Source organism: Echiichthys vipera, assembly GCF_963691815.1.
Source record: "Echiichthys vipera genome assembly, chromosome: 7".
Lineage (NCBI taxonomy): Eukaryota > Metazoa > Chordata > Actinopteri > Perciformes > Trachinidae > Echiichthys > Echiichthys vipera.
This window is the reverse complement of record NC_139832.1, coordinates 12,260,980-12,279,248: the sequence shown is the minus strand read 5'-3', so window position 1 is coordinate 12,279,248 and position 18,269 is coordinate 12,260,980. Positions and strand designations below refer to the sequence as shown.

Below are 18,269 nucleotides of genomic sequence, written 5' to 3'. Positions count from 1 at the left end.
CATTTCACTGGTAGAGGGAAGAATGGATTCAATTAAATACCAGCCAATTCTAGAAGAAAACATCACACCTGCTATAAAACAGCTGAAGATGAGAAAAAGACTGCTACTACAACAGGATAATGTTTCTAACATACACCTCAAAATCCACAATAGACTACCACAAAAGGTGTTAACTGAAGGTTTTGCCATGGCCCTCACAGTCCCCCAAACTGGAATTTGGGGATAGACCTCAAAAGAGCAGTTCATGCAAGACAGTCCAAGGATCTCCCAGAACTACATGCCTTTTGTAAGTAATAATAGGGGGAAAACCCCTCAATTACAAATTAAAGGACTCTTAGCTGGTTACAAATAGTGTTTACAAGCTGTGATACTTGCCCAAGCAGGTGTTACCAAGTAGTGAGCATACAGGGTTCCTTAACTTTTGCTTTGGGCTCTTTTCCTTTTTTGTTATTTTGAAACTGTAAAAGATGAATATGAAAAGGTAGTCTTGCGTAAAATATTAAAATGTGCCATCTTTCACTTTATGCCTTCTGGAAATTAGGTCATCTTTGACTTACTTTTCTATTCACAGTCGAAGATCTTTTTGGCATTTTTAGCTTCATTCGACGGAGAACAGTGTAGAAATGAGGGGAGAGTGGTATGATATGCAGCAAAGGTCCCAAGGCTGGAATCAAGTTCAAGTGCACTTATATGGCATGCATTATGTGCTCAGCTATCAAGGCGCGCCAGTAACATTTTGACCAAAGGCACCCTAACTTTCACATGCCACTTTTTTACTGTATATTGTTTAACAGACAGTTGAAAATTACAATCTTACCCAAGTTATTTTTCTTTGACATTTCAGGATTTCAGGCAAACGTAGTGTGCAAACAATTCAAAGCCTATTACATAATATTATATTGACTAAACACAAAGCACCAGGCGACAGTGTAAGCTTTAGCCCACATTAGAGATTATAAACACTCCACCGTTTATCAGTCTAGCCATGAGATGAACTGTGTTCCAGCTGATAGAATTGTATTAAAATGAATAGCGCTGTCTGACAATGTCATTCATGGGGATCATACATCAATATCTTTCACTAGCCCAAAGATGAGGGAAAAGCATCTAAAAGGTAACAGCAGAAACACCTACCACGGCACAATGAGGACCTAAATAATACAAATGTCAAATTGCATTTACCCTTTCATTGTTAATATGGCAAAATAACAGCATAATAGCATGCACAGAAAGTTTGTTTTGCACGCAGCCACCAACCTTCCTCCTCTTTGCTCTCCAGAGGTACACTCCAGGCAATGAGGTTTCGAGCAGCCCGGCCCTCTTCAGCAACTATCTTCCTCACCTTGTCATGGCTGTTGGAGCGTTGAAAAGATGCCTGCATGAGAAACAGATTCAAACAACATGACTCATGACATACAAGTGTACGTGACAACAGACAGAATCGAGAATAGACGTAGGCTTAATGTGGAGACTTTCAATATGATATCAACATATGCTGCCCGAGATACGGCTAGTATCACCACAGGCGATTCTGACAAACAAGAAACACAAGGTGGCCCGAATTCACGACAGATCTTGTCATACGCTATATTTTTCTTATTGTCAAGGAATCACATGATAAGATCAACATGTAATGGCCTATGTAGCCAAAGCCATAGCCATCGACAACTCTTAAATAAACATCAATGAGCCACACAGTCACTAAGGGTGACATGTTCCTTCATTATGACAAACCTGGGCACTAGGGTTGCAGGATTTGGTCAAAATCACTTCATATCTCGAGAACGATATTTATATATGAAGATATTGCATGTTTTATGGTAATGATGAGTCTATAAAAATACTACATGGTACAAGCCATTTGTGTATACTGTACTCCTTTATTGTATATCTTCTCATTTCATTAAGAACTTCAGTGCAAATTGAACATAACGAGCAAGGATCCCAACGTAAAGAGTTGTCCAAATGACATAAATATTGCCATGACACAGTTCTCCCCACAATAGAAGAAATACAGAAACATACATATGATAAACACTTTATATTGTTTTGATTATGTTGTCATATCTTACAGACCCACTGAGCTGTGGGCACTGTAGTAATTCAAGGGCAATCCTACATTCATGGTCTTCTTGCAGTAAACATTCACAACCGCACCAAATCCGCAGCTGAAGATGGTCCTCAACAAATACATTAACTCCTGTTAGAGTAGCATTTGCTAAAAACAACAGTACCCAGCTGCATTAGGAAATGACTAAGCATTTTTCCAAAATGAAACCAAATATTTATGACTTGTTTTTAAAGATTTACATCTTCAGTAGCAATGAATGGGTTGTGGGCTGAGTGCCATAGACAGAGTAGGGATGTTGGAAAGTATTAAGGGACGGACTACTTGTTGGTTCGGGTTTCCTTGTGGGATTTGTCAACAACAAAAATATAGAATATCACCTGCCTCATTCTTTAAACAAAAATTGTTTTACTGGTGAGCTAACCAGTAACAAGACCTAAATCATGGATAGTATTGCTATGGTTCCCCCATTGTAATATACCTTGTACACTGATTTTTCTGCAGTGGTTAAAGTATTGTGTACAGGAGTACAGTGTGTTTTTATCAAAGCCCTAGAAATGGCAAAACATTAAACAAGAACATTTGAAATATTCATTATGCAATATTAAATCCCTAATTCTTACATTGCCCAAAATTAGTAATATGCTATACTATAAGAGGGTGTATTGCAATGTGCTGTTTTCAATCACTTATCCAGGGTTGAAGCCCCAATACTGCACACATGGAAGTTTATGTAAAGAGGACTACTAGCTCAGACTGTGACAAGAAACAGCTAGAGGCAGGAGCTCTAAACCCGCTTTGTGCCCAGCATGCATCATGGTTGACCTACACATTGACTATGCATCAGTGAACTTGAGTGTAACCCCGGGTGAAGCAGACACTCTGAACCAAAATAAATGCTGCGAGAAGTCATTCATCACATACTTTACCTATGGAATATTAAGATGGTCTGTGATGAAACATGTCATCAACAACTCTCTGCACCCTCATCTCACTGAGAAACATTATGTCACATAACAGTTTGGTGATACGGCTCATGCATTAATGCATAGACCGAATCTGCTAAACATCCTATAAGCAATAACATCTATAACTCAATTTTGCAGTGCAGTGCAATGACAAAGACTAAAACACACAGTGTACCCAATGTTCTACTTGATATAATGTGCCTTTAAAATCTTACATCACTAAATATTCTGACTTCTAGCAATCTGGTTACAAAACAACACAGGAGCTAATACCTAGAGGCTTATCATTCTGGATCTTCCACTCGCTGTGTTCCCTCTTCCAGCAGAATAGTCTGTTCTGTATTGTTCATAAATGATTTATTCTAAAATCATCAGCTATTTTGGCCAAACAACTCTAAAATGTGGTTTCACACTTAAAATACATTGTTAACTGAAACCAACACAAAAATCGAGAGCCAATTCTCCTCTTAATAGCAAATGAGTCATGGAACAAACCGTTCTCTCTTTTCCTGGCTCTCACTAGCATCACTATTCAGACAAGAAACCTACAGCTAAATTATTCCTCTTACAACACACTTGCAATTGAAAAAGAAGAGGGATCCAGTGTATGTCTTATCCAGGGTTTTGACAAAACAAATGATAATTAGGCCTAGGTTTATGTAACATAACATGTAACAATCTGCAGACTATTCTTTAATGCCAGTAGAATGTGAATATGGCTCATTAGGCATTACACATGCAGAAACAGCATTGGTCTCATACTATTTAATGTCCCGAAGGGAGATACCCAGCTGACCTACTTTTGGGGAGCAAAATTCTTTACATGTCGAGTGGCCTGGGCTTTATTTCGTCCAAGTAAAAAAAGGACTACAAAGAGATAAAGGAACATTAAACAATACAGGCCAAGCTGAAATGAGCAAGAACTAGTGATGTAGGTCAGCATCAATGCACCATCCACAATCTGTAAATATTTACTCTGCGTTCACTGGGCTTGGCAGCCATTTGATGGCAGACGAATGTTGTGAGAATGCCTTACCTACTTACAACTGATGGCTATCTATGAGCAGCAGCCTGGGGCAAAAAAAGGCTTACAGCAATGTTCTCTTGATCCACTTAACCAGCTGTAAACAAGCTGTCTCCTGGGCTGAACCGTAGAATACGAAGCAGCATACATTCTGGAGCATATCTTCTGTTATATTCTCTGGCTAGGCAACCCTTCCCCGCGCACCAAGGAGAGCTCTTAATTTCTAGACTGTGCTAAGTAAGGGGGGCAAGTGTAAGGTTTCCCTTTTGGCAAAGTCTACAAACATATGCAAGTAGCAAGACAGTGGGTGAGATCTCGCTCATTAGGAGAGACAGATAAAATCAAAAGATACATACAGAATAGAAGTACAGTCTGTAAGCAGGTTCCTCGTCCTTATCCACCCCTGACATACTTTTGCAGCCCACTTCAGGCAACCTGTTCCCCCTCACCAGCACTGCCACTTGTGCAAGGTGACATCGTCATCTGACGGCCGGACCAAAATAGACTCCTACTGTGTAGTCCCCACTGCTATAGCAACTTGCCCAGCTGTGTCAACTCCTCTCCCAGTGGCGATTGAGAGAGACAAGTGCTCAGCAGTCCACCGGTTATGCCTTTCTGCCTGTCTGTCTGTAATCTAGCCTGAGCCTTCAGTGCTCTGCTGAGTTAGCAGCCACTTCTTAGGCCCGACTCTCTGCCTGCTGCTGTCTGTCTGCCCTCCACTGCATGGAGCTCTCTATATTTACAGCTTCTCTCCACTGCTTTCCCTGCTCTGCATCTGAGCCCCCACACTCTCTCTCTCTCTCTCCGCTTCTCATCGCTCACTCTCCTGCCACAACAGTGCGCAGTCATGTGCACACAGCAGGCCTGCCGCTCTGCCCCCCCATCCTGTGTTGCCAGTGATGAGAGTGTATAGCTGCAGGCTCAGAGACAGTCTGTGCTAACGCAAGCCTGGCCATGCATTAATAGTCACACAGGGCGATGCACTGGATCTGATTGGACACGGCATGCAATGATTCATACAGCTGGGTGCTGGGGGACAAAAACACACAAGCCCACATGGTTTGTCTGCTTACAAATGGTAGAAACTTACAAGGCTGCAAGAAGAAGTTGGGACAAACAAGGAGAGGAAATTAACATATTGATCAGACCTGTCCCAATTACTCTAGTGTTGCCCAACTACAACACTCCTCAAGCTGTCACATGCTTGCTTTACTGATAGTATGACAATGCATCTGTATACACCAAAATCCCATGATGCATTAGCATCTTCTCACAAATCTTACAAGGCCATTTATCATAATTTAGTAAAATGCACGAGTGGATGGTGGTAGAAGAGGAAACACTTCAGGTCCACCTATAAAAAAGGTAGGTCGCCCTAAAATGCTCTTTTCCTGCTGGAACTGTAAACTGAATGATCCCATTCACTTAGCTCAACCTAGCTAGGAGTACATGCTCCCGACTAGAGGCAGTGCTGTATTTCGACTATCGCAATGAGCCAAAAATGGCATTACGTACCTTCAAAGCGGATATAGCTGCATTCTTTTTGCCTCCTCCATGCGAGGAGCCCGAGCTGTTGCTACCAGACCTCTCCCTCCCGTCCCCACCTTGGCTAACTCTAGGGCCGAGACGGTGCTGCCCAGCGCCGCCACGCCGTCGGCCATCGTGGCGGTTGTCTTTTGACATCGACCCCCGCGGTGCGTTCCGTGCTCAGCGGGTGAGAAACAAAACGTCTACGGACACTGTTTTGTCTTGTTGTCAGAGTTGATGAAAAAAATACATGTCAGATAAATGCATGACAGTGAGGACAACCTAACAAAAGCAGGAAGTCTGTCGAGGTTATATTTTTTGACTGGCGGTGGGATCATCCAATGAAATTACCGTAATATCGACCCGACATACGCGCCAGCCAATTAGGTGCGGTGTAGTTTAGGTCAAGGGGAGGGGCGTGTTTTCTTTGGGTGGGACTTTAAACTGTCTACCATGGCAACCATACTGATCGGGCGGGACGTTTGGTTGATTTCTCAGTGATGCGTCAAGCGTCATCTACAGACAGCAGGAAACTGGGAGGGAATTTAACAAGCCTTCAAAATAAAAGGACTTGGGAGGAGACCTCTGCTGAAACTATGAAATGTAGATAGATCAGGTATGGAATTGGGACACACACACAAACACACACACACACACACACACACACACACACACACACACACACACACACACACACACACACACACACACACACACACACACACACTGTCTTTCTGTATCTCATCTCAGCATTACCTTGTGTTACCTTGTATGGTTTACAGCAGCGATCTTCAACAGGAGGTCCGGGACCCTTAGGGGGTCCTCAGAGTCACTGCAGGGGGTCTGCCAAATTGTTCGATAATCTTTCCATTTTTCTTTTTTTTCAAAAATATGTCTGAAAATATACATTAACATGAATGCAACATCTTAATAGCAAATATACATTTGTGAAAAATAAATAAATACATTACACAACCTTGATGATAGGCTTACTGGGTTATAGGCATGGTAGCCACTAAGGTAGCCATGCACGAATACAATTGAGCTGAAGGATTTAATGTGCCTTTCAAATGTATGTTTAACATATGATTGCAACTCAATTTAATACAGTATTTTTAGTAGGGGGTCCCTGCTTCCTCTGTCTTTCAGTCAAGCGGTCCAGATTATTTAAAATCTTGTTTTTTTTGTTCTGCTATACACTATTGCTCCTTTCCCGCACACAAGGATGCTGCTGCTCGAATGAAGACTGGAAAAATAAACTGAGTACATGTTGTTAATTTCCCTTTGCATATTCTTTTCAGCCCTGTGTGCATGGTATCTTAGACATGCGTGGGTATACAAGCATTATTTAGTTGTCACACACTAGATACAAAACGTTTACTTTGAAATGTGTAACCGGAAGTACACGTTTCCTCTATGCAAATGACACTGGCGTCAACATTTGTACAGAGGACTTTCCACGGTAATGACAACATCTTTCATTTCCATTATTTGACACTTTACTTTACTTTATTACTAGCTTGTGTGCCCTATCCAACTGTGCCTGTTGATTTCGTCCTATATTCTGCTTGTACGCCTGTCTGTCTGCCTGTCTGTCTGTCTCACTCACTCTCTCGGACACATTAAGATGTATAGAGAACACAAAACTATTTCTAGCAGGCTTATTCCCTCTCTGTCCCCCTCTCTCTGCATCTTATACGCCCTTGTTCCTGACAGATATCGCAGGTTTTTCATCACCATGCTGGACGACGCTCATAAAGTTTACCTTGTTTGTATGAACCTCCATCAGCTGGCCACAAGGTCGCACAGTTGCATTGTGGTAGCTCTTGTTTTGTTATTGTCATAATTAATGCCACTTTGTATTGCTTTCAATTCATTTACTTTGACTGTTAATTTAAACTGTGTTACTCAACAGATGTCATCCTCTGCATTGTTGGTTTTGCTGCTGCTTCAGTGTGGATTTGGCCAAAGCTCTCCTAAACATCCCCATGAAGATCATTATATTGGCCAGCAGCACAACCCTGAACATGACATGAACATCCTGCTGGGAGATGAGGTGTCTAAATATTTATATTTTTACTCTCTCTTACACTCTTCATCCAAATTCCTAATATTAATTCATCACCTGCTCACTCTCCGCTTCACTTATTTCATGCACGTTTAGGACACTGAGGAGATAAAGAAACTTAGCCCAACAGAACAGAGGAAAAAGATGATGGAAATTGTGAAGCGGATTGATACAAACTCGGACAATCTGCTGAATGCAGGTAAATGAATGTCACCGTCAGCTTTTTTAAAAATAAAGCAAAGGTGATTAAAGGTCATAGTCTGCTGTGTTTTTATCACCAGAGGAGATCACACTATGGATTCAGCACGTCTACGGAAAATATGCTCTGGATGATGCAAAGGAACGTTTCCCTGAGTTTGACGCCGACAAAGATGGTTTTGTCACATGGGAGGAATACAACATGGTCGCTCATGAGCAACTCATTAGTTTTGATGACAATGCTGTTCTGGAGGATCCGGAGCAAGAGTCTCTCAGACACGTAGGTATACTTTTATTGTCCTGTTAAGAATCACATTAAACCACAGCCTGATCTCTCTGTAGTACCTCAACACAGGCACATATCTCCATTAGCTCCACCTGAAGGAGAGGAGGCGCTTTGACTTTGCCGATGTGGATGGCACAGCCGGGCTTAATGTGACAGAGTTCCTTGCCTTCACCCACCCATCTGAAGTTGATCACATGGCTGTAAGACTAGTTTAGCCCCTACTCCTGCAAAACCTGATATGATAATGCATTCTTCCACCCATTATAAGAGTGCCCCTCATATCTCATGCTAAAATTGAATCATTTATGCCTCTTTCCCAATAGGATTTTGCCATTGAAGATGTGTTGAGTGAATATGACACAGATAAAGATGGACTCATCAGTCTGAGTGAATTTATTGGAGATGTACGTGGTGATGGTAAGACCACAGAGATTATTTCAAATCATAGAATGATCTGTTTGTTGTTAGTTTCCTCTGCAGTGCCCAGTTCTCATCCCCTGCGCAACACATTATTTTGTTATCAGAGGACTCCCCTTCACAGTGGGAGATTGAAGAAACAGTGCGGTTTAAAGACCTCTATGATCAAGATAAGGATGGCAAGTTGAATCGAGACGAGCAGCTCCGCTGGGTTGCGCCTAATAGCTACGGCTCAGCAAGAGAAGAGGTAAGACTCAACTGTTCCAGTGTGTACCCAGGTTTTGTTGTTGGCAAGATACTATACTATATAGATTTAATACATGATTAAATACAGTAGATTCTCCTTCAGCTATTGCTTGGTAGGATGGTGTGGCAGCATATTCACAGATTGTTTTCCCCCTTGTGTAAATCTCATGTCAGGCTCTTCACCTCATCAAGGAAATGGACCGAGATGGAGACGGGCAGATCTCAGAGGCTGAAGTTTTGAAAAACCAAGAAATATTCATGAACAGTGAAGTGACAGACTATGGCCGACAGCTGCACGATGAACTATAACTTTCTTTTATGTTCCTGTTTTCTCATATGTTTCCATGAAGATGTAATGTTGTTTATTTCCTGTGTTAGACTTCAACATTAGTGATGGGATTTACAATAACAATAATTTTCAATATTGAATGGCATGGACAAAATTACAGGAAGAAATATATTTCCACACAAGTCTACTACATCACCAACACAAGTTGCACGCCTCTTAAATTACCACATCAGAAGCTTCACAAAATTGTATGTGTTGCCGGGCTGTTCTATTGGATTGCATTATGTTATTAAAAAAACATTCCTGTTATTTTGTCCTCTCTACATGCACATACTCCTGAAGAACAGGGACATTCAAATGGAAATATGATTGCAACCACTTTTTAAGGAAATGGAGATTGTTTTGATTACATTTATGCAACAGATTTGTTGAACTGTAGCTGCGTATCCTTAGTTTTCCTTTCACGTGTGCCAAAACTGAACTGACACGGGTATCAGTCCAGTTGTGGTAACTGCTGAAATGTTGCAGCTCTTCCTCATTTAAATCAAATGAGTAAGTGAGTGAGTGTTGCTGTTTGAAGGCTGGTTTCCTGAATGTGTCATGAGCCGTTTCACTTGCAGCAGCTTGTTACACTGCTGGGTGTTATAAAGGGGCTTAAAGTTTACTGGATTCTCCAACAAGGACTATTTTAACCACTGCAAGATGACAGCACAATTTAAAGATGCCTTTTGGGTGAGTTAGTGTAACACTACTAATCTCTACTAATTAATGATTATTTTCAGTACTGAAGTTGACCATAAGGTTTTTACTGAGTGTTGTTGTATTTGGGTTCACTGAGTTTTGAGGTAATATCTGTTGTGTACCTTTCCACTTCTACTGTATTTATGTCTGGGCGGTATCTGCTATACAAAAACTACAATGGTGATGTATTTAGTTAACTGTAGCCTATCTTTGACTATAGGAAGATAAGCACCCTGCCCTCTCTTTAAGTTTGTAATCTTTGTTTTCATTTCTTTTCCTCATTTTGAAACTCACTGAATTGCTGCTTGGATTAAAACATTATCTATATATGTTTTCATATACACAGTCTTAATAAGCAATGCAATTGGTTTTTTTTTTGTGTTTTTTTATCTCTGGGTTGTGTACAATTTCTAATCTAAAACCAGGTGTGTCACACAAACTAAACATTGTGTATAATTGTCAAGGCTGTCCCGGGCTAATCTCTTCTCCCTTGCTGTATGAGCTTTTGGTCTTCTGACTCTGCCTATTCAGCCTGACAGGAGCACCTGTGTGCAGCAATGCAGCCGAGCACAAATTAAAATGTTCATGTATCCAGTTGCTAGGGGTGACAGGTATTAAAATATTATTTTTACCAAAGGCAACGCATCAGGAACTGGCCAGTCAGAAACAACAATTAGTTGAACTGTATTGTAGCCTCAGTTTACAGTTTGAAGTTGTGTGCTTCCCTTTTCCTCTTTAATCTCACCCTATTATCACCATTCATGTCACATGTAACCCAGTAACAAAATGAAGTAATATACAGATATTTTTGGTTCCACATTAGTCAAATTTCACCAAAGAAAGAAAGCTTTCTCATAAGAGGGAATGTTGGTACTTCTGCCCCCAGCAACAGCATGTAACAATTTCCATTCTTGATGAGATACCACCACACAAGCTCTATGTGGAAAATTCCAGAAGTCATCAGTAAAACTTGCTGTTGAGTATCATTTAATCAGCTAAAGGTGGCCTTCTGAGTTGTTTAAATACTGAGCAATAAATAGACATTAGGATTGTATTCCAATGGACACAAAAGCTTTTGCATTAACAACATGTATTTTAATTTTTTTTTCAAAATGGTGTATTAAGTGAGATTTGTACGAAGGCAGGGGTTCCCAGTGAAATGTTTCCCTTATCGTTGAAAGAATGAGTATTATGGTTTGGTATTAATGGTTCCAGGGTGTGGACTTCATCAGTAATATTGGGTATGAGACTATCAGTCAGAGACTTAATGATGGCCGGCGGACATGCAAAGACATGGAGGAGCTCTTGAAAATGAGGTGAGCCCAAGAATTTCCGATGAATTGCACTTGATGAATGTTTCAGTTGACGTCAGTACAACATGGTTCAGCTCTGTTGTTCTTTTGTCATTGTAGAGCATCAGCAGAGGAGAAATATGGCAAGGAACTGGTCACAATCGCCCGCAAGGCTGGAGGTTTATATGAGATCTGGTAGGTGTGTGTGATATACCCATCATCAGTATGTCTAAGTCTAACTTTCTAAGCAATACATTCATCTTGCATTATTGGATTTGCAGAAAACATTGCTCAAAAACTCATGTATTCATCATTTATTTGTTTCCACAGCACTTTGAGAAAATCTTTTGATGAAATGAAAACACGTAAGCACTGCATTTTTTTTGTGCCTTTGTACTTCATTCATGCTTAGGTCAGTTTGTTTTTACCTGTTTGTGTTTTTCAGAAATTGAAAATGTAGGAAACTTGCACATTGAGCTTTCTGGATTCCTAAAGGAGGAGGTGAAGAGAATGGAGCAGTTCAGAGAGCGACAGAAAGAGCAGAGAAAAAAGGTACCAATGAAAAACCTTGAAATGTTTTCTAAAGAGAATGATGTTCTTTTCAAGTAACGCGTTGTTCTTTACTTCGTAGTTTGAAGGTATCATGGAGAAGGTCCAGAAGACAAAAGTCTCCCTTTACAAGAAAACAATAGAAGTAAGGTTAATTCATAGTACCATGATGATCTGTATGATTAGACCTTGTGTGTGTGGAGGCTTTTGGTTACAGTTTCACAGTTATTTCAGTTGCAGTGAGTGTATCTATACTCTTTATATGGTAGACATCATCTCAGGTACCGTTATAGTGGAGCTACATCCTGCTTGTATGTGCAAGAAAAGTGCATTCTGAAAATACTTCAGCAGAGAAGCATTGCTGTATATATTTAAGATGTTGGCTAATAGAGGAAGATGATTTCACATGATAAGTAAATAAGAACCAACAACACACTGGGGATAGAAACATTAAGGAGCCTGAGCTCATACAGTACTTCTCTCTGTTTAAAAGAAGGAAGTGAGGTTTTATTTGATGCACTTTGTTATTCCTGCCGAGACACCTCCTTTTTAACTGATCTTGCCCTGCCACCCCACCCCCCTTTCCTGTCAAGTGCTGATGAACAAAGCATGGGTGTTATGGTTTCATATGGTTTCTGTTCTGTTTCCCTTCTAGTCTAAAAGATCCTATGAGCAGCGCTGCAAGGAGGCAGATGAGGCAGAGCAAACCGCTGAGAAGATGGGCAACACTCCCACAGCCACTCCCAAACAGATCGAGAAGGTAAATCATTACTGTGGTATGACTCATTAAAAGTTATCTTTAAAAAAAAAAAAAAATCCCCATCCAGACATGTTTTAAGACGTATAAAACTCTACTCTGCTTTGAATAAAAATTTGTGTCAGATATGATTTTTTGTACTAAATATCCAATTTCCTTTCTTGAAATTATATCACGTCCTTCTTAGTCCCTAAAAAAAATAATCCAGAATGTATGAATATGCAAATGTTGTTAGTTTCAAAAGTTCAACTACAGGACACAAGATGTCTCCTATACTACACTGAATGGTCCATTCTCAGTGCAAAGTACGTGCACTGTAGGTTTCACAACTCCACATCACACTTGTGTAAGATGCATATTTGACAGTAATTAGTTTACTAGTAACAAGTTGTGATTTGACGAAAGCAGATCTATTTGAAATAAGTCTTCTAGTGTAAAACTCTGCACACACATCATTCTGCACAATGAAGGTCAAACATCTGACTGAAGTAATTGTAACTGAAGAAAATGTAGCAACCATATTGTAGACATTGTGTGCTGCTTATTCTTTTTGTCTATGAAAACTGTCACTGGCCTTTGAGACTGGGCACCCCATTAACATACATGCTATTAATAAATTCAACATCAAGTGTAGGTATATTTCGCCTGCTCTTTACCATGCAAATGATTGTATTTAAAATGGATTGCTGATGTCAGCAACCAGAGAGTTTCTCAAACAGCGTTGGCAGTTATTCCACAGTTACTCCCCAACACTGACACATTAGGAAATCCAGTTGTATTTGCCTTATTTAATGTGTTCATTTATGAGCTGTTGCTGTTCTGATTCTGAATATAATTTGCAAAGACTGCCAAAGCACTTCAGCAATAATCTACATTTCTTATATTTCTTCTGTCCTGGGGGAAAGTACAGGTTTACAGATATCAAGGCAATGTGTAACATTGTCTGCTTTTCTTTTTTCAGATGAACAACAAATCTAAACAGTGTCGAGAAGCTGCAGAGGAGGCTGGTAAGGACAGATAATAAGTCAAGTGAGGTGCTGTTTTATGCCATTTCATGTCGGAAGCCGCTATGGTTTACCAGAAAAAAAAATGTTTGAGGATGGTGGTTACATGTACTTCCCCTTTATTGAGGATTCCATAAATAGAGTTAGAAGCAGTATATGAATAAAACCTCAATCTTTTATAAAGTGTTAGAGAAAATCCTGATGAGATTTTCCTTGTTTTGTTTTTTTACAATTCATTTTTTAACTTGCCTTTAGAGAAACAGTACATGTCAAACATTGAACACCTTGACAGGACTCGTCAAGAGTGGGAATCAACACACATCAACACATGTGAGGTAAAGTATAACATTTCTCCTGTCACCGTATTTTTTAAGTGAGCAATACACACTACCTTGCATTTCAAAATGTACAGACTTAGACAAAGAGTGGCAATACCCGAGGCCTGTTTTGTCAATGAGGATGTGCAATACTTCCTATAAGCAGACTATAAAGTGAGTCACTTATCTGTGAAATTGTTTCCGGGCAACCAATTCTTCCTACATGTGATAACATCAACAAAGCTGAGGCAACCTACTACTTTATTCATCTCTATTTAAAAAAAAGCTCTGTTGTAGTTGGCAATTTGCAACACAGGTCAATACACTCAAGAAGCCAGGAAACATAACAGGACAGACATTTCAAACTATGACATTAATGAACACTCAAATGACAGCTATGAACCTTTAAGTTGACAGATTGCACTGAGACTAAAGGCCATGCTGGATGTTTTGCAGATGTTTCAGCAGCAGGAAGAAGACCGCCTCAGCGTACTAAGGAATGCTTTGTGGGTGCACTGTAACCATTTATCAATGCAGAGTGTGAAAGATGATGAGGTGTGTGCAGCCGTTCTTACACTGTCCTTGTGGGTCGGATCTTCTGCAAGCCCTTCCAATATATACTGTACTTTATATGCAAAACTCACTCTGCTCCTTCAGTGTTACGAGGATGTGAGGAAAACACTGGAAAAGTGTGACATCATCGCAGACAACAACGGCTTTGTGGAGATGAAAAGCACTGGCACGACCCCATCAGGTTGGCACATGCCCTGTGGTTTTTTCCTGATTTGGATTTGAATATGTTCCAAGGTGGACATTTTAATATTATCTCTCAGCTACTGCTACATACAACAGAACGTCTGACACCTTTGGAAATAGGTGATTTATTGTGTTTAACAGGGTGTCACCACTGAAACATTTCAATGTTCCCTCCACAGCTCCAATTGAATACCAAAATTACTACAATAGGGATCCTACAGATAGCATAAATGGCAGTGCTGGACTTGTAGGAGTCATGAAAAGGTGGGAATTACACAAAGAAAACCCCACTGTTATCTGTGGAAGCCCTGACAGGAAAGTGAGAAAAAACATTTCTGGTGATCCATTTTTTTCAGTCAGATCTAAATGGTTTTCTCTCCTTTTAGGATTTAACCCTGGGGTAGGCAGTTTGTTTTAGCTAATTTGAGGTAAAAAACAAAACAAAAAAATAACCCACAATATTCTTTCATCATATTATATCTGTGTTCTGAAAGAAAACTGGACATATGCACCTCCTCTTGGCTCTGTTTCCAGGCTTTAGGCAATCTAGCTCCTGGCAGGATCACAGGTCATTTTAAACAGAGCATTCCTGTTGGCTGAGGAAAAAGAGTGGAGAGGAAGAGCTGCAGGAAGAGGTCTCACTCTGCTTCAAAATCAGTTTTTTTGGTTGTTTTTTTTTCTTTTTTGCTACTGCAGCTGTACGAACAGGTGAAACACGTTTTGGGACAGGATACTCTTCCTAAATTCCATAAACATTTAATCTGGGAAATTGTTGCCAAAAAAGAAGTAACTTAGAGAAATTGTAATTCTCTCCACTTGTGTCACAGATGAAAAAAATATTTTCTTTAAGAAGGGATCACCAGATTTTCTCTCTCTCTCGCCTCTCAGGGCTTCCATAGTTTCCGAATAAATGATTAAGAAGGTGATGACAATTATTATTATTACATAACGTTTTTTTTTGTGTGTGTGTGTGTGTGTGTGTGTGTGTGTGTGTGTGTGTGTGTGTGTGTGTGTGTGTGTGTGTGTGTGTGTGTGTGTGTGTGTGTGTGTGTGTGTGTGTGTGTGTGTGTGTGTGTGTGTGTGTGTGTGTGTGTGTGTGTGTGTGTGTGTGTGTGTGTACTTTCCCCGCTCTGTAGGTTTTCAAATCTTCTGCAGGGGAACTGTTCCAGTGGCTCCAAATTGAGCATCAATGAACAAGTTGCACAACCTACTGGTATAGAACCAAACATATTCAAGTAACATTACAATTTCCAAAATGATGACAGATATGACTGTGGAAGCCACGTGATCCCTATAAGTTAGCAATATATAAGCAATAAGTTACATACTGTACATATTTTTCCTTACACCAGTGATTCACAACTAGGGGTCCTTGTACTGTACTGTAAGGGGCACTTGGCTAATGTGGAATCATTGTACAGTAGTGTCATTTCAAATGAACACATTTGGAACGTGACAGGTGGTGTTGATGAAGGGGTCCTGGAGTTCAGCTGACAGCACTGTGGGGGTACATCAGGCAAAAAAGAGGGTTGGGAACCACAGCTGTACACCACTGAAAGCAAATAAGTTGTTCGACTTGCCAAAGATCTGATGAGATGCCATACATCAGCTTAGTCCCTGGTCTGGGACAAAAGTTGAAAATCACGAGTGGCTTCACAGTGCTGATTATGTCTGCAATCTGTCAAACTCTTCAGTGGAAACATCAGAAGGAGTATACGCTTCCATTCCTGTATGTCAAGGGTCCCAGATGAGCAGCGAGGGGTACAAGGCCGTGTATGACTATGAGGCACAGGTGAGCTTCTATTTGAGACACATTCAAATTGTCTAATTCTTGTTCATTTTAAGGAATATATCTGTTGTTTCTGATCTTGTTCAGGGGGACGATGAGCTCTCTGTGTGTGTCGGGGACACCGTGGCAGTCATAGATCAAGGTGAGGATGGCTGGTGGACGGTGACAAGAAATGGCCTTACGGGATTGGTTCCAGGCTCTTACCTTGCCAAAGAATGAAACTATCTGACAGCCACGTACGACTGTGTGACTACTCCATTCCATCATGTAATTTTATGCAAATGCCTCGTCATTTCAAACTAAAGACCTCATAGTTTGATTAGACCCGTTTTTCATATTTGTGTTGCATGCATCATTAAAGCCCCTATGACTAGGAGTTGTCCTATATAGTATCATAAAAGACAGGCAGAGATTTGACCAACAATAACCCGATCATAAACTGTATGATACGATATACGATATTCATGTCCATGTAAACACACTCAGTGTACAGAGATCTCAGCTTCCGCCTGAAATTGTATATATTTCTTAAAAACATGTACATTCCAAACTAGAAACGCAGGCCAAGACATAGTTTGTTGTTGTTTTTTATAATTATTATTATACCCATTAATGCCTTTGTTATTTAAAATATATATACTGTATGTCCAGTTTTACTTTAAGAAAGAAAAGGAAATAAGCACTATTTGCAGTTTATACCCTAACTTAGAAACAATAATAATTGCATTCAGTTTGTAGATATAAAACAAATGGATCCATTTCATTCATAATTTGTCTTTAATCTCATTTTGTTAAAACACAAATTGTCGGAAAGCCGTATCGTAAACACAGTATTGTGAATCGTATCGACTCGTGAGATCATTGTCGTTACATCCCTAGTGACCATGGGAGGGAAGAGACTTCCAGTTTACACAGGGCTCCTCTTGTTTCTTTACAAAACCTCATGCCATCAGAATAATTTGGAAGACCCTTTTTGATCACATTACAATCCTAACGAACGAGACTGTCACACACTGTAGCATGAGACAGTGTAGAATGGTGAACTATTTATGATATGGCACATAATACTTTGACTTTACTGCTGGTGTGTTGAGTGTGTTGAGTGCTCCTCATACCAATGACAGCTGGAAGATTAAGTGATCTGTTGCACAAGGTCACTGCCCTAAGTTTATTCATAAACTGTGGTATTCTTGTATATGTGGGGTCCTTAATGTTTAATAATGTTAAATGTCCAGAATGTTTGATTTTTGTTGTTGGCCTGTAAATAATTGTTACAATAAAATGTAGAAAATACATTGTAATACATAAGTGTAGTTGTTTTTTCTATTCTAAAAGGTAAAAAAAAAATAATTCATAACTACTTGTATTTATTTAATTCTTTACACATGGCCAACACTGTTTATTGCCCCTGCTAATGATGTTTAATGATTTCTCACTCTTCAAGAGGACCAGAACAATCCAAACAAAGTAGCTGAAATGTATCCGGCACTATTCTCGGGTAATGTGACTGAGCAGTATGCCCGCTTTGGATATCTGGTTTCTCTGCAACAGGTGATACATTATTAACTCTAACGTTCATTCCACAGTTGTTGTTTTGGTGGTCAGAAGATGTTCCAAAAGCAGATACAACTACATCTAGTGATGCTAGTAAGAACTATAATATGCATGTTATATTTTGAGTCCATGGGAACCCAGAACAAAGCTCGAGTATGTAAAGCTACAAACATATTAGACACAGACCAAAGCATCCGACTGAATATGTGAACCTCTTACACCCCTCCCTCATGGGAAACCCCTGAACTTTGACCTTTCTTTTTTGGGACCAAATTGATTTGTTCTTCCGATGACAGACACCAGTTAATATGAGCTTTGTCTGGACAGAAAAAAAGAAAAGATCACGTTTGGTGAAGCAATTGCATTTCATGGAAATAAAGATGTGAAATTTATGTTTTCTGAGTAAAAAACAAATTAGA

At 40.0% G+C, this 18,269-nt stretch overlaps 3 protein-coding genes across 4 annotated transcripts in view; 2 read left to right on the top strand and 1 right to left on the bottom strand.

The window, feature by feature from the left end:
- Nucleotides 1-5,721, bottom strand: part of scaper (S-phase cyclin A-associated protein in the ER) — a 59,659-nt gene extending 53,938 nt beyond the window's left edge. The window contains exons 1-2 of one of the 2 annotated variants that reach the window (XM_083916026.1): nucleotides 5,576-5,721; nucleotides 1,258-1,375 (exon numbers count right to left, since the gene is read on the bottom strand). Coding sequence is in view for 1 of the 2 variants with exons in the window: in XM_083916027.1 (XP_083772153.1) it covers nucleotides 1,258-1,375; nucleotides 4,417-4,470 (172 nt within the window). In the remaining variant the exon portion in view is untranslated. Of the gene's footprint in view, nucleotides 1-1,257; nucleotides 1,376-4,416; nucleotides 4,494-5,575 lie in introns of those variants that run through there. The other variant, XM_083916027.1, reaches the window with a different exon arrangement.
- A 1,781-nt stretch (nucleotides 5,722-7,502) lies between these two features.
- Nucleotides 7,503-9,143, top strand: rcn2 (reticulocalbin 2; the record flags this gene model as incomplete). Its single annotated transcript, XM_083916273.1, has 7 exons — nucleotides 7,503-7,643; nucleotides 7,752-7,854; nucleotides 7,937-8,133; nucleotides 8,226-8,339; nucleotides 8,463-8,556; nucleotides 8,664-8,803; nucleotides 8,977-9,143. 7 exons carry the CDS (start codon nucleotides 7,503-7,505, stop codon nucleotides 9,109-9,111), a joined length of 924 nt encoding a protein of 307 aa, XP_083772399.1. The 3' UTR covers nucleotides 9,112-9,143.
- A 551-nt stretch (nucleotides 9,144-9,694) lies between these two features.
- Nucleotides 9,695-17,582, top strand: pstpip1a (proline-serine-threonine phosphatase interacting protein 1a). The gene is made up of 15 exons (XM_083916272.1): nucleotides 9,695-9,823; nucleotides 11,048-11,148; nucleotides 11,245-11,319; nucleotides 11,455-11,489; nucleotides 11,570-11,676; nucleotides 11,756-11,818; nucleotides 12,329-12,433; nucleotides 13,392-13,437; nucleotides 13,690-13,769; nucleotides 14,208-14,306; nucleotides 14,409-14,505; nucleotides 14,687-14,771; nucleotides 15,644-15,720; nucleotides 16,202-16,299; nucleotides 16,384-17,582. Exons 1-15 carry the CDS (start codon nucleotides 9,794-9,796, stop codon nucleotides 16,513-16,515), a joined length of 1,230 nt encoding a protein of 409 aa, XP_083772398.1. The 5' UTR covers nucleotides 9,695-9,793; the 3' UTR covers nucleotides 16,516-17,582.
- The last annotated feature ends 687 nt before the right edge of the window (nucleotides 17,583-18,269 follow it).

Excerpts from the sequence above, each read along its gene's own strand:
- pstpip1a (XM_083916272.1), top strand. The coding sequence starts at position 9,794 with ATGACAGCACAATTTAAAGATGCCTTTTGG. Across the intron at positions 14,772-15,643 it reads CTTGTAGGAGTCATGAAAAG|GTTTTCAAATCTTCTGCAGG; the intron begins GTGGGAATTACA and ends CCCGCTCTGTAG. Across the intron at positions 16,300-16,383 it reads TGTATGACTATGAGGCACAG|GGGGACGATGAGCTCTCTGT; the intron begins GTGAGCTTCTAT and ends GATCTTGTTCAG.